At 36.9% G+C, this 12,589-nt stretch overlaps 1 protein-coding gene across 3 annotated transcripts; it reads right to left on the minus strand.

Moving 5' to 3' along the window:
- Window positions 1-398: 398 nt before the first annotated feature.
- LOC143861451 (uncharacterized) lies at window positions 399-7,073 on the minus strand. 3 transcript variants are annotated; one of them, XM_077372382.1, is made up of 9 exons: window positions 6,887-7,073; window positions 6,443-6,519; window positions 4,382-4,610; window positions 3,343-3,497; window positions 3,188-3,233; window positions 2,868-2,959; window positions 2,435-2,531; window positions 1,422-1,478; window positions 399-937 (listed from the first exon to the last, which is right to left on the minus strand). In XM_077372382.1, exons 1-9 carry the CDS (start codon window positions 7,034-7,036, stop codon window positions 752-754), a joined length of 1,089 nt encoding a protein of 362 aa, XP_077228497.1. In that variant the 5' UTR covers window positions 7,037-7,073; the 3' UTR covers window positions 399-751. The 3 variants fall into 3 exon arrangements, with proteins under 3 accessions (XP_077228497.1, XP_077228502.1, XP_077228505.1); XM_077372390.1 differs by having other exon boundaries at window positions 765-937; window positions 2,430-2,531; XM_077372387.1 differs by lacking the exon at window positions 2,868-2,959 and having other exon boundaries at window positions 2,430-2,531.
- Window positions 7,074-12,589: the final 5,516 nt, after the last annotated feature.

Genomic DNA, 12,589 nt, shown 5'->3' on the forward strand with positions numbered 1-12,589 from the left:
CAAAAACGTGAAAATAGGCACAAAATCTTGTCCCATTCCATAAAACTTTGAGAATGTATAATGACTACAAGTCCTCAACAGCTAAGACTACTATTCCATTCCAACTCTACTATTACACCCAAATAATAACATTTAAATATGATCAGTAGCAGTCATCAACATAGCCAGTTATTCAAAATTCCTAATTGCAACAAATCCCCAGCAACAAGTCTGGTTAGGCCAAATAGCTGGAACATGACACAACCACAGTTCTGAAAGTACAATCCAAACCTTCTTATGAATGTGCTTTTTTGCTTGTTCTCTGCTCACCACACCAAAAATGAGCTCTAAATTTTTGAGCTGGTAACTGGGAACGTTAATAGAAATTTAGAACTCTCTCTCTCTCATGCAAGCATATGAATGAGAGAAAGGGGTTTGAGAACTAAAAAGGAATGATCATATGTCATGGACAAACAATAATGCCAAAAGTCTAAAATGGAGACGAAAACAGAGAGGAATATACAAATAAAACTAAGGCCTGTAAATATTCACAGTTTCACAGGTAGAGGCTACAGATTCAAGCCCAAGATCAAGTAAAGATAACCATTTTAATGGAGCATGGAACCCTTGCTTTCAGGGTGCTTGCTGTACATGAGCTAAGTTTAACACTTTTAGGCATGACTAAACCTAACATTCTGCTGCTTGGGTTGCCACGCTTCTATCTTGCTATTGAACCATTGAAGTGATTGGTGAGATAAATATATGTAACTATTTATGAGGCATTTTGCCTGATAAACGTCCGTGAACACAAATCTGTAGTGGTCATAGCATCAGCAATGGCTACCTTCGGACTTGCTGGACGTCCGAAAGCATTCCTATTCAATGGGCGAGGATGCTGGACAATTATCAGCAAGGGATTCATGGAGTTCTTCAAATGGGTTGAAGGAACAGAAGTTGGCTGCACAGAAACAGATTAAATTTCAGTACCAAATACTAGTCCAATCATGGTTTTAAATTTCGGCCGAAATACCGAAATTTTGGAATTTCGGCCGGGACCGACACCGAAAGTACATAAATCCGAAATTTCACCAGGCTGAAATTTACAAGATTTCCACCAAAAAATTAAGATTTCCAACCGAAATTGCCGAAATTACCCAAATTTCCACTGAAATCTTGTAAAATACCAAAATTAAATTTCTGAATTTTAAATGATTTCGGCCGAAACCGAAAATTTCCGTTCTGGTTGTGGCCAAAACCGACATTTAAATCCTTGAGTCCAATGCAGAACAGAAGAAATTAAACTTGATCAGGAGACTTGGCTTTCAAAGAGTGGGTGAAAAAGATAGGAGCAATTGTTGGTATTTATGTAAATTAAAAAGTGATTCTCAGGGTTCCATGCGTATGAATAAAATGTTACCAGTGGTCTAAGTGAAGTCACTTACCACCCCAATGTTCCACTCATGAGAAGCCAAATCTTTGAAATCAGCGGCATCCATTTCCTGCAATAATACAACCATACAATATTAGATTAGATGAAGAGAAAGATAACCTTGTGTCAATTTGTAAGGGTAGTTAAGTCTCTGCTTCATAGGCAGGACTAGACTGCTAGATCTCTGATGAGGTGGAGCTAGGGGTGCAACTTGGGTTGGGTTGGGTTGAGCTTTTCCTAAAAATGAATTGGAATAAACCTGAACCCAACCCAACCCAATTTTATGGTAAAAGCTCAAACCGAATTCCCAAAAATCGATTGAATTTGCACCCCTAGGAGGAGCCTGTCTTCTTGAGAATGTGAGACTGACACTTCTAATATCAATTGCATATTGTAAAATATGCAACTGTTTGCAAATGTGTCCCATTGTTGGAAATCAAGGGATTCACCCCTGAAATGATGGGACCTGCCCATGACTTTCATTGTTACCCTAGAATGCAGCCACTCAGAAGATGTCTTATTCTTTTCAATCATATAGCTAATGACATTTCTTGTCGTTATCCTGTAAATCTGCTTAACAAGGAGGGAGCCAATACCCCATCAAGATGAATCGTGAACTTATAGGCTAGAAATTTTGAATACATGATTGTGTTCTACTAATAGTATATGGTTCTATATTTAAATTAAGAAAATAATTTTAACATAACAAATGCTACATTAATGTGTAATTGGGTGTTATTAAAACTAAAAGGAACATCACATTATGATAACATACTTAGATATATTATCCTAAATAAATAGCTGATAAATTATAGCTACTAATGCATACAGAGGACATAAATGTGGATTAGCTCAATGTGGAATACCCATTACAAAAGAATCTTAATTATATCATACTACTGCAAGTTTTGAAGAGAGATTTTTTTTGAATGGCTAAAGTTTAGTCTGTTTCAATGCATGACACGAACAATAAAATAACACTCAATGTAGGATGCTATGAGAGTAATTTTAGGAAAGGTACTTTACAATGCTGTAGATAGGAGGCACTATTCTCTCTGCCTTCGACTTCAGAATAGGCATAACAGAGAACCTTGATGACACTCCCTGTGACCTGAAAGTAAACCTGAAAAGAGAATAATTGAAATTAAAATAAACCTGAAATGAGAATAAATGAAATTAAAAGAAATTAAAGTTGCAAAATTTGTTCTAGAAATGCCCCAAAAGGAATGTGAGAAATAAAATTGAAAAACAAAGTCCAAACTGATTCCACGCAGGATAAGTGCCATCAAACATACAATGGCAGAAGATAACCAACAAAAGAGTGAGTCATAACATAGGAGACTTCTTGTATAAAAAACTATGGCCAATATATAAGTATATTGTGAATTTTCATGTACAACACAATTCAAATGTATTTGTACGAAATGTAGACTAAAGAATAGCAGGTACTAAAGCATACCCAATATATAAGAAGATGCAGAATTGTGCCCACTCCCGTACAAACAAACGGAGCCAATAATTATACGCTGCAGCATCCATGTTCATATGCATCTGACAGAGAATGTTTTAAGCATCTCATATAGCCTTTGCACATATTGATCTTAGGGAAATGATATATTTGCCCCCCTTTCTTCCCTGGGCCACCTCTTCTAGTGAGAAAAGAGTCGTCATAAATACACTAAAGGGGGGTGGCCAAGGGAAGAGAAGGGGACAAATATATCACTTCCTTGATCTTATTGATTAATATTATTGGTTTCTCAGAAAATCTGAAGTTCATACCACAATTTCCACCACAGCTACCATCTGCATTGCACCTTGAAACTTCCTGAATAGAGCAAAAGCAATAAACTACACCAAGGTCAAAATATGCAATTATTCTCTTCCATAGATATAGTTCCATATTATATTTCAATTTAAAGAAATAAATCACGTACTTCAACATAGTATACTTTGTATAGACAGCATCATGCATTGCTTGAATGTTCTCATCCTCTATAAAATTCAGTTGTTCACGCAACAATAAAAGATTCAGAGAAATATGATGGAAGATCACATAGAACGATACGAAATAGTTAACCATCAGAAGGACCTGGAACATGGAGTTAAAGGAATTAGGTTCCCTTAAAAAATAAAGTGGATGCAGATCATTCATAAATAATTAAAATCAATACGAAAAATAAGCTCCAATCAATTCAGGATAGAAGTAAAAAAAAAAGCATATAAGAAGTTATAATATACAACTATCTAAAGTTAATCCACTTATTGAAAATTATATGTATAAGTAAAGGATTAATCCAGGGCACGGTTTTCAATTTTCAACGAAAGAAACATGAAACGATCGAAATATTTCTGTTTCCATCTTCACCAAAACACATACCGAAACAAAAAAGTATACCAAAACCAAAATTGTAAGAGCATTGGTGGTATATTGTACCCGTATGTGTTACATAATTATATTGATATGAACTGCATTGGAAATGTGGCATATGTATTATATATAAATGTTTAGAGAAATTATATGATGCCCGACCGTGAGAATGTAAAGGGCGGATAGAGACAAAACCTGCTGCCCTTTATAATCTCACGGTCGGGCATCATATAAGTTCTCAAATGTTTAAATGAATATAAATAAACTTCAGTGTTTACCGAATTATCAAACATGTGCAACAGTGCATCTCACCAGGTGTTGGATTCAACCATTATGGGTGGGTTTTTTTTTTTTTTTTTTTTGCGATGGATTTTTAGTATGTATTTGTGCTTATTTTAACATTTCCTGAATTTCCATCCTAAGTGTCCATTGTTTGCATGTATACATATGTTTTCATTACAAAATTTCCACCCAAAACCTACATTTTTTCGTTTTCGTCACGACCGAAAAGTATACTGAAACCAAAACCTGAAAGCTTAATCCAGAGATGTAGGCTGCCATATACAAGAAATAGGAAAAATGAAAAGATGGAAATCCATGCTTACTGTAAAGTAAGGAACGGCAGCTTTGTAACCAACAAGAGTCAAGTAGAGAGCAAATCCGAGTGCAGCCGTAGTACGTCGCTCAGGTACTGATAGGCGCTCAGATATGATACAATAACCATGTGAGATGAGCAGAAATGACACAAAAGAAGCAGTCTGAAAGAGCACTCCAGTTACATACACCCCAAATGACATCCACAAAGAACATATCTGAAGATTGAAACATGAGTACCTGCAGTAGGAAACAGTAAAAACCAAAGAATATCATTAGCAAAATCTAGTTGACATAAGGAAAAGAAATGGATGTGCTTTTACGAATATAAGAACATCATGCTTAGGTGAAATCCCTTTGATTTTTTCTTTGAACTGGTGTAATATGTATGAGAAAATGGGCGAGCCCCAAGACTGAGGAGTAAATTCCTTTGAAACATTAACAACCAAAACTCGGCGAGAAGTACGAACCTCTAAATAAATGTTGACAATCTAGATATATTGCTATGCACCTCCATTTCTAAGAACATCATGCTTAGGTGAAATTCCTTCAAATTTTTTTTTTTTGAACTGGTGTAATATGTAAAAGAGAAGATGGGCCAGCCCCAAGACCGAGGAGTAAATTCGTTTGAAACATTAACAACCAAAACTCGGTGAGAAGTACGAACCTCTAAATAAATGCTGACAATCTAGATATATTGCTATGCACCTCCATTTCTAAGAACATCATGCTTAGGTGAAATTCCTTTGAATTTTTTTTTTTTTTGAACTGGTGTAATATGTAAGAGAAGATGGGCGAGCCTCAAGACAGAGGAGTAAATTCCCTTTAAACATTAACAACCAAAACTCGGTGAGAAGTACGAACCTCTAAATAAATGCTGACAATCTAGATATATTGCTATGCATCTCCATTTCCACATAACTATTGTTACTATGGACATTCTGGTCTTTATAAAAAAATGAAAGAAAGATTTATGGTTTATCTGTATTTGCATATGCTTAAAAGCGTTTATTGTCATTTTCCATCCTAGTTAGATTTTATAATAACTAAAATTCTAAGGCAAAACTTCCTTAGGCCTCATTATAAATGTGCTTCGCTAGTTGATGTATAAGCTTCTTTAGAAATCATTGCTTAAGCCGCGTCATCGTGGACCCCCTCCCCCCCTCCCCGATTCTACCCCCTTTTCCCTTGGTCGTGTTCCTCATTTTATTGCCGCGTTCCGTGTTTTGTCCAACAAAGTCAATGAAAACTCCTTTGACTCTCCTGAGTTATGACTTATGACCGCGTCAACCAAGTGCTTACCCCCATCAACCAAGTACTAGACTGCATCGTGCCGAGTCGACTGGGATTTTCTTCGGCCATGTTTTGACCCACATCCGCATTTTGAGACACTAAGGGGCCGTTTGGATACGCGGATTTTAGAATCTTGGATTTCCTCAAAATTGTAGACAGGAGACGGAGACCAGCCTTCGTTTTCTGATTTCTCGCCCTTCTTTCCGTCAGCTAAAAAGAGTAGGAGATCATCTCATGTTTCCAGGTGGTAGAATTCTCAGGATGGAGGAGAGATTTCTAAAACCTGGATTTCTTACTTAAATACCAAGATTCTAAAGAGAAGGGAAAGGGACGGTCTCCTTCTTCCCTAGTCTCCCATCTAGGATTTTGAGGAAATCCAGCATTCTAAAATCTGTGTATCCAAACGGCCCCTAAGCTAAATTGTGAAATATCACCAACTCAATAAATAAAAAAAGCAATTCTCTTGCATGTATGTGAACCAGGTCCAAATATGAGGAAGTCATTGTGAAATATCACCAACTAAAAAAGAGCAATTCTCTTGCATCTATCTGAACAAGGTCCAAATATGAAGAAGTCATTTTTATGAGGAAGTCATTCTCCAAAATTACAAAAATTTATTACCATTTAAAAGAAAACTAAGAATTGGAATAGAGATGCATCTTTAGATGAAAAAAAAAACCCCAATTAGGCTCATGCAAAATAAGCACATATAAAATGGTTCACAAATATATATGCCAAGAAAAATATCTATAATTCATCTATATTGAGCAAGCACATACCAAAACAAAAAGGATAACCCCAACTGCAAAGCTTTAATCAATGGAACAGACGCAAGCGCCCACTGAAGATTGTTCGCCTGCTCTAGTAAACCAACCACAGAAATCACCAATATAAAATCACAAAAAAAAAATTATAAGTTAAACAAACAGAACCCACTTCATCATTTTTGGTTTTTTTTTTTTTTCCAATAAGCAATTTTCAAAATGGAAGAAACCAATGAAAATAAGAATTTAATACTTGAAAAGGGGAAAAGAAAGACCCATAATCAGTTTCACGGAACATTATCGAAAGACCCAACAAAAAACTAAAACCCTAATAAGCTCATAGAGTGGAATTAAAAAAGGAACTGGGGTTCATATAAAAAACCTATGAAAACCCAACAAGAAAAGAGCATAGAGAACGGAAATTGTGCGTGAAACTGGGAAATTCAAAGTAAAAATGACCTGAAAATGGCGTTTTTTCCAGGTATTAATGGTCCAAGAGACAGCAGACACGATCCAGATCAATAAGAAGCCCAGATAGAGTGAGGGGAGAGGCCGATACCCTTCTTCTATAGAGGCCGAATTCATGAAAAGGCCCTCTGAAACATCCATACTGTCTAAGCCTTTGAAATGGGTTTTTGTGTTTCTTTTCAAAACTGAGAAGAACAGTTAGCATTTGGTGTTTATAAATAGGCGGGCTTTATCGAAATTCTTATGGATTAGAAACGTTTCGGTGGTCATGTAAAATTATAAGAGCTTCCGAAACGGGTATTAATAAAATTAAGTATAATGTAGTTTCATAATTTTCCTTAATGTGGGGAGTGGGGAATAATTTTATGTATTTGCTAGGGGCCATCGCACAAGGCATTTCGCGGCTGGGCTGTTGCATGTGAGAGTAGCCACACAGCCTCAGATTTTGTCTTATTCATTTAATTCATCTGAGTTAGGTGGTCTCAGATGCAACAGCTGGTCTGCAAAATTGCTTGTGCCATGGTCCCTAGCAAAAACCCATTTTACATAATGCCACTGAATGACGAAACTGTCCTTACTACCATCACTTGAATCGTAAAATGCAGTGGCATTTGCACTGATCGGATGATCTTAGCCATCCGCTTATACAGATCAAATAAGCAAAATGATTATAAATGGATGGCTAGGATCATCAAGAAGGGGCAATTTATGATGGGCCCAACCAAGTTTGAGGTAGGAAATATTCAAATAGTAAGGATATTTTCCATATCATATATTTGTTTGGTGAAAGCTTTACCAGAGAACTATATGGGTATATTTGTAATTCAATAAATACATGCCAAATTGTCTCAATTTTAAAAGGGTTGGGCCCAATCCAATTGAGTTTGGTCTATTAAGGAGTTTGGTCCCAACTCAACAGGAGCAGCTGCCCTCGTTATGCTACATGTAGCTCCGCCCCTATGATGAGGGCATTTTATCTACCAAATAAGCAAAAATATATTAAAATGACCAAAATACCCTTTAGCCCCCGGCTTACCTGATACACGTCGTGAGTGGGTCATTGCGTGTATCCGTAGGGACTAGTCCTACTCCCGAAGGGGGTGGGGACATCCTACGTCAATTAAAAAAAAAAAAAGAAGAAGAATAAATTAATTAAAATGACTGAAATACCCTTTAAACCTTACCCAAGCTTAATGCAGTAGGTTGTATGGAAGACCAACTACTAAGTTTTAGGCAAGTGGTGCATCAACAAATTTAGACTAAGAAGTTATTTTAGGAAATACTGAGGGTTTGAGATTTAGGTATAGGATTATGAAGTAGGTGAGCAAACTCACTTCTCTTTCTACGCCTACTACAAGATGAAGAATGCAATGCTGAATTGCCTTCTTATTTTTTTTTTAAAGAAAAGGGGAATGATAATGTGAGATGATGAGAGACATGAGAGTTCCTAGGAGACACAGTGATTGGGCCCCATTCATAGATAATCAGGATAATATAGATCGTTTCATTTAATTATTTACTCTTGTATTCATCTTTCTATAGTTCAGGATAAAATGTATTTTGAGTAATATGGGATTTGCTAGGGACCAGTTGGACCACCGCAGATGGCATTTCGTGGCTGGGCTGTTGCATGTGACCAGCCAAGATTAATTAAATGAATAAGACAAAATCTGAGCATGTGTGGCCGCTCTCACGTGCAATAGCCCAGCCACAAAATGCCTTCAGTGATGGTCCCTAGCAAATCCCTTTTATTATTTATTACTAGCATTTTTGGTAAAGGCATGGGTGTAAAATAATGGGCCCAGCCCATCAAAACATGAGGTGTCAAATAGTGGGCCCCACCCTCTGAATGGGCTTGGTACAGATAATGGGATCAGGCCATCAAAAAATGTGGGCCTTGATGTATGGGCTTGAGTTGAGTTGTGGGACCCACCCTATCAAAATATGGTGTCAAATGGTGGATGCTATGCATGGATTCGGGTGGAGATGGTGGGCCCACTCATGTGTTTAAAATAGTGGGGCCTCCACTTTTATACGTGGGCGTAAAATGATGGGCCTTAGTTCATCAAAACACGTGCTGTAAATTGATGGGCCTCACCCATGCTATGCACAATGTGAGAAAAATAACCGTAGAAAATTTTCTAATAAAATTTTTCGTGAAAAAAAAATTTCCTATAAAATTTTCTCGTGGGAAAGAAAAGGAATTATAATGGAAAGAAACATAGTTAGTATATATTATAGATGTATTTATCCCCATATAATTAGATTTGGAGGCTTAATCCTAAATGAGATTTTCACACGAAGCCCATTATATATTATGTCTTAAACTTCAACTTAATCTTTATTTAAAATTTAAACCAAACAATCATATTGAGGAGATTATGTGAATAAAATTTAGTTTATGCAATCTGGGGCGAGTTCTAAGGGATGACATGGGATTAACTACCTGCGCCTTTTCTAGGATAGAAGGGGAAAAGTTTATTCGGCTAGTTTCTTGTTCTTGGTTAGTCTCTTGTTCTTGGCTAGCTTCTTGTCTTCATATTTGATCCACGGACAAAGCTCTGATACAAGTTTGTTGGGGAGATATAGATAGACCACAACGGTTAAACTTTTCCTTTCTATCCGTGAGGCAAGAAACTAGCCAAAAACAAGAAACCACAAGAGCACATAATAAAAATATTTCACCAAGCCTAATCAAGAACATGAGATTTAACGTGGAAAACCCTCCAACATGAAGGGAAAAATCACAGGACAAACTCGGAGAGAAATCCACTAAAATGATAAGAGGGATACAATGTCTCTCTTCTCAAGTTTTCCCAAAACTTGAAGGATACAAGAAGCATGAGAAAATAATAATGAAATCTTGGAGGAAAGCAAGTTTACCTCCTAAACCTCTTGTAAGAGGACTCTTTAAAACCTCTAGAACCCAAACGTGAGAGAACTAATTCTTCTTCTTCAAGAGCTCCTTCAAAACCCTAGGTTTTGGCTTCTTCATCCATCTTCTTTCTTTCCCTTTGCAAAGTCTTCAAGCTCCAATTCCAAATCCCTTTGGTTTCTTTCTCCCCAATTAGCGAACCCTAGAAGACCACAAGAAAAACCTCTTTGTTTTTCTCTTTACTCTTCTCTCTTCTCGCCACTGTCCTCCTCTCATTTTTCTCTATTTTTTTAATCTCGTAACCCACATACCCTCATGACTCTCTCTGTTTTGATTAAGAGATTAGTGGGGTGTGGGGCCCTCATCAATGGGGATGGACCCCATAACACTTCTCACCCCATGTTCATACACATAATACACATATATCAAGAGATCCCTTGGACTAAGCTTTCTTACTTACACTAAATTGCTCCTTAGAAACTTATTACCTGTTCATTTTGGATTGTGGCAACCGATTGTGAGCCCCAAACCAATTATTTGGCTCACAAACCGCTTTTTGAGTCCAATAATCAGTTTGAGGCTCACAAACGGTTTTCACAATCCAATACAAACAGGGTCTTAGTCTCTTCTCTAACTTACATATTCTTCGCAATAGAAGGAAATTCAAAGAAGTACAACTTCATGATAAGTGAATAGACCCCTAAAGGGGGCAATTTTTTATGTACTTTCTATTGTATGTATGTAAATTCTCTCTACATGTTACATGTTAAAATAAGGAGAGTGATAAATCGACCCTTTTTTAACGTAAAACGTTAGGATGTGTGAGTCATCCATCTAACGGGTGTTTAGCGGCAGGTGGCAACTTTATTGAACGCCCTAACGTTTTAAGTTTAAAAAGGGTCGATTTTAAGGTATATGGGGGTCGATTTATCACTCCCCAAAAATAATGCGGACACAAAGCTTATTCCTAATGGGAATATGGAAAGATACAAGGCAAAGGTCTAGGTCAAATGATACGTACAATCAGCTACATATAGTTGATTTTGAAGAAATCTTTAGCCCAAGTCTAATAGCATCTACAATTTGTCTAGTTTTACGTCTACCGTCTAGGAGATCTCACTGGTCAAAAACCAGATGTCAAAAAATCCATTTTTGAAATGCTTCCTACCAGATCCATCTCAACCAGATCATGCACGTTATCTTCAACAAGCCCTTAGTGGCCTTGGTATGCATCATTACTACTTTCTCGGTATAGAGATGATTCTAAAACAAGATAAAATGTTTCTATCACATTCAAAGTATATCAAAGTATACAAATGACCTAATTCTCAAGTCTGATATTATAGAATTTAAACTGATTCATACTCCAATGGACTCCAGTAAAAAATTGACTAATTCCAGCAAGATGATTTCAGATCCTTCTTCCAATTGTTAACTCGTTGGATCTCTCCAACATTTAACAAATAGGAAATCATCTACAAGTTGTGAACAGGATTAGATACTGTGTCGAAGGGACTGTGAACCATGGACTCTCCAATAGGTTCAAGTGACCCTGCGTGTTGTACGGCTATGGTGATGCAGATTGGGCAGGGTGTCCATAAACAAGAAGATCTACTGGCATGTATTAACATTTTTTTTAGTGATTGGAAGGTCTTCCTAGCTTGAGCATCATTTCTTCTCTTTTGCTAACAAAGGTGCCACAATACATATTGAGCTAATGATTGATAATTTTCATCACACGATGGAGGGCAGCTTGGAAGTGGAAAGCGGTTCCTCTAAAACAATTTTGTGGGTCAAAGAGATATGTCACAGGCCATGCAGAATTGCCAATCTTATTGATGAGATTAAAGATGCCTAGCCAAATTGTAATCTATTTCAAAAAAAAAAAAAGGAAAAGAAAAAGACTAAAATCATTGAAGCTAGACTATCACTTCCTTCACGAGAAAGTTATCATAGGATCTCTTGAAGTTCACTTTTTTTTTACATCTTTACAAAGGGGTTTTGTCTCTTTTCAGTTTTCTATAGAGTTATTTCCATAAGATCTCTGTTATCCTCTTGTCTGATGTAAACGGCATCAATAACAAAATCAACCCTAAAGGTGCATTTGTGAGAAGACATAAAATTTGAGTTCCACTGATGGCTACCTTGGCTGAGTTGATTCTTCAGGCAAATTGAGAGTTAGCTTATTGTATTCAAGAGCACAAATTAAAGGAAAAAGACCCACAAGCCTGTTTTGACTAGGGGTGCAACTTGGGTCAGGTCTGGTTGAGCTTTTGCTAAAAAAGAATTGGTATCAACCCGAACCCGACCCGATTTTAAGGTAAAAGCTCAACCCAAATTTTGAAAAATGGACCCGAGTTGCACCCCTAGTTTTGACATCCATGCCCATCTATCTATAGTAGCTTCTCTCATTGGCTGTTACAGCATACAACAAGCTGTCCACACTCAACTGAGAAGGGGAGAAGTCTAAAATAAATAAAATTAAAGGCTGCAAAGATCAAAACAAGGGTGTAATTATCAGCTCACAAGTTGAAATTCTGCAGTTCAAACAACCTTCAAGCAAGCGTACAAAGGGTCTATCATGTTCTCAGCCTTTTTTTTTTTTTTTTTGAAATGACAAATATTATAAAAGGAGCAGAAGGGACACCCGAAAGGGAATATCTGAAGTTATAGAACAAATAAAAAACAAATAACAAAATAGATAGGACATCAAAGAAGGAATTGATCAGACTAACTCATCGAGTTGCATACCACCCCTCGTCTAGCCAACTCATCCGCCTTCTCGTTAGCAGACCTCCTAACATGAATCAACTCAATAT

Source organism: Tasmannia lanceolata, unplaced genomic scaffold (assembly GCF_043159265.1).
Source record: "Tasmannia lanceolata isolate RefF3 unplaced genomic scaffold, GAP_Taslan_0.1 ptg000003l, whole genome shotgun sequence".
Lineage (NCBI taxonomy): Eukaryota > Viridiplantae > Streptophyta > Magnoliopsida > Canellales > Winteraceae > Tasmannia > Tasmannia lanceolata.

Coding starts and splice junctions, on each gene's coding strand:
- LOC143861451 (XM_077372382.1), bottom strand. CDS start 7,036: ATGGATGTTTCAGAGGGCCTTTTCATGAATTCGGCCTCTATAGAAGAA. Junction 2,960..3,187: donor TAGCTGTGGTGGAAATTGTG/GTATGAACTTCA, acceptor ATTCTCTGTCAG/ATGCATATGAACATGGATGC. Junction 2,532..2,867: donor TGCATCTTCTTATATATTGG/GTATGCTTTAGT, acceptor TTCTCTTTTCAG/GTTTACTTTCAGGTCACAGG.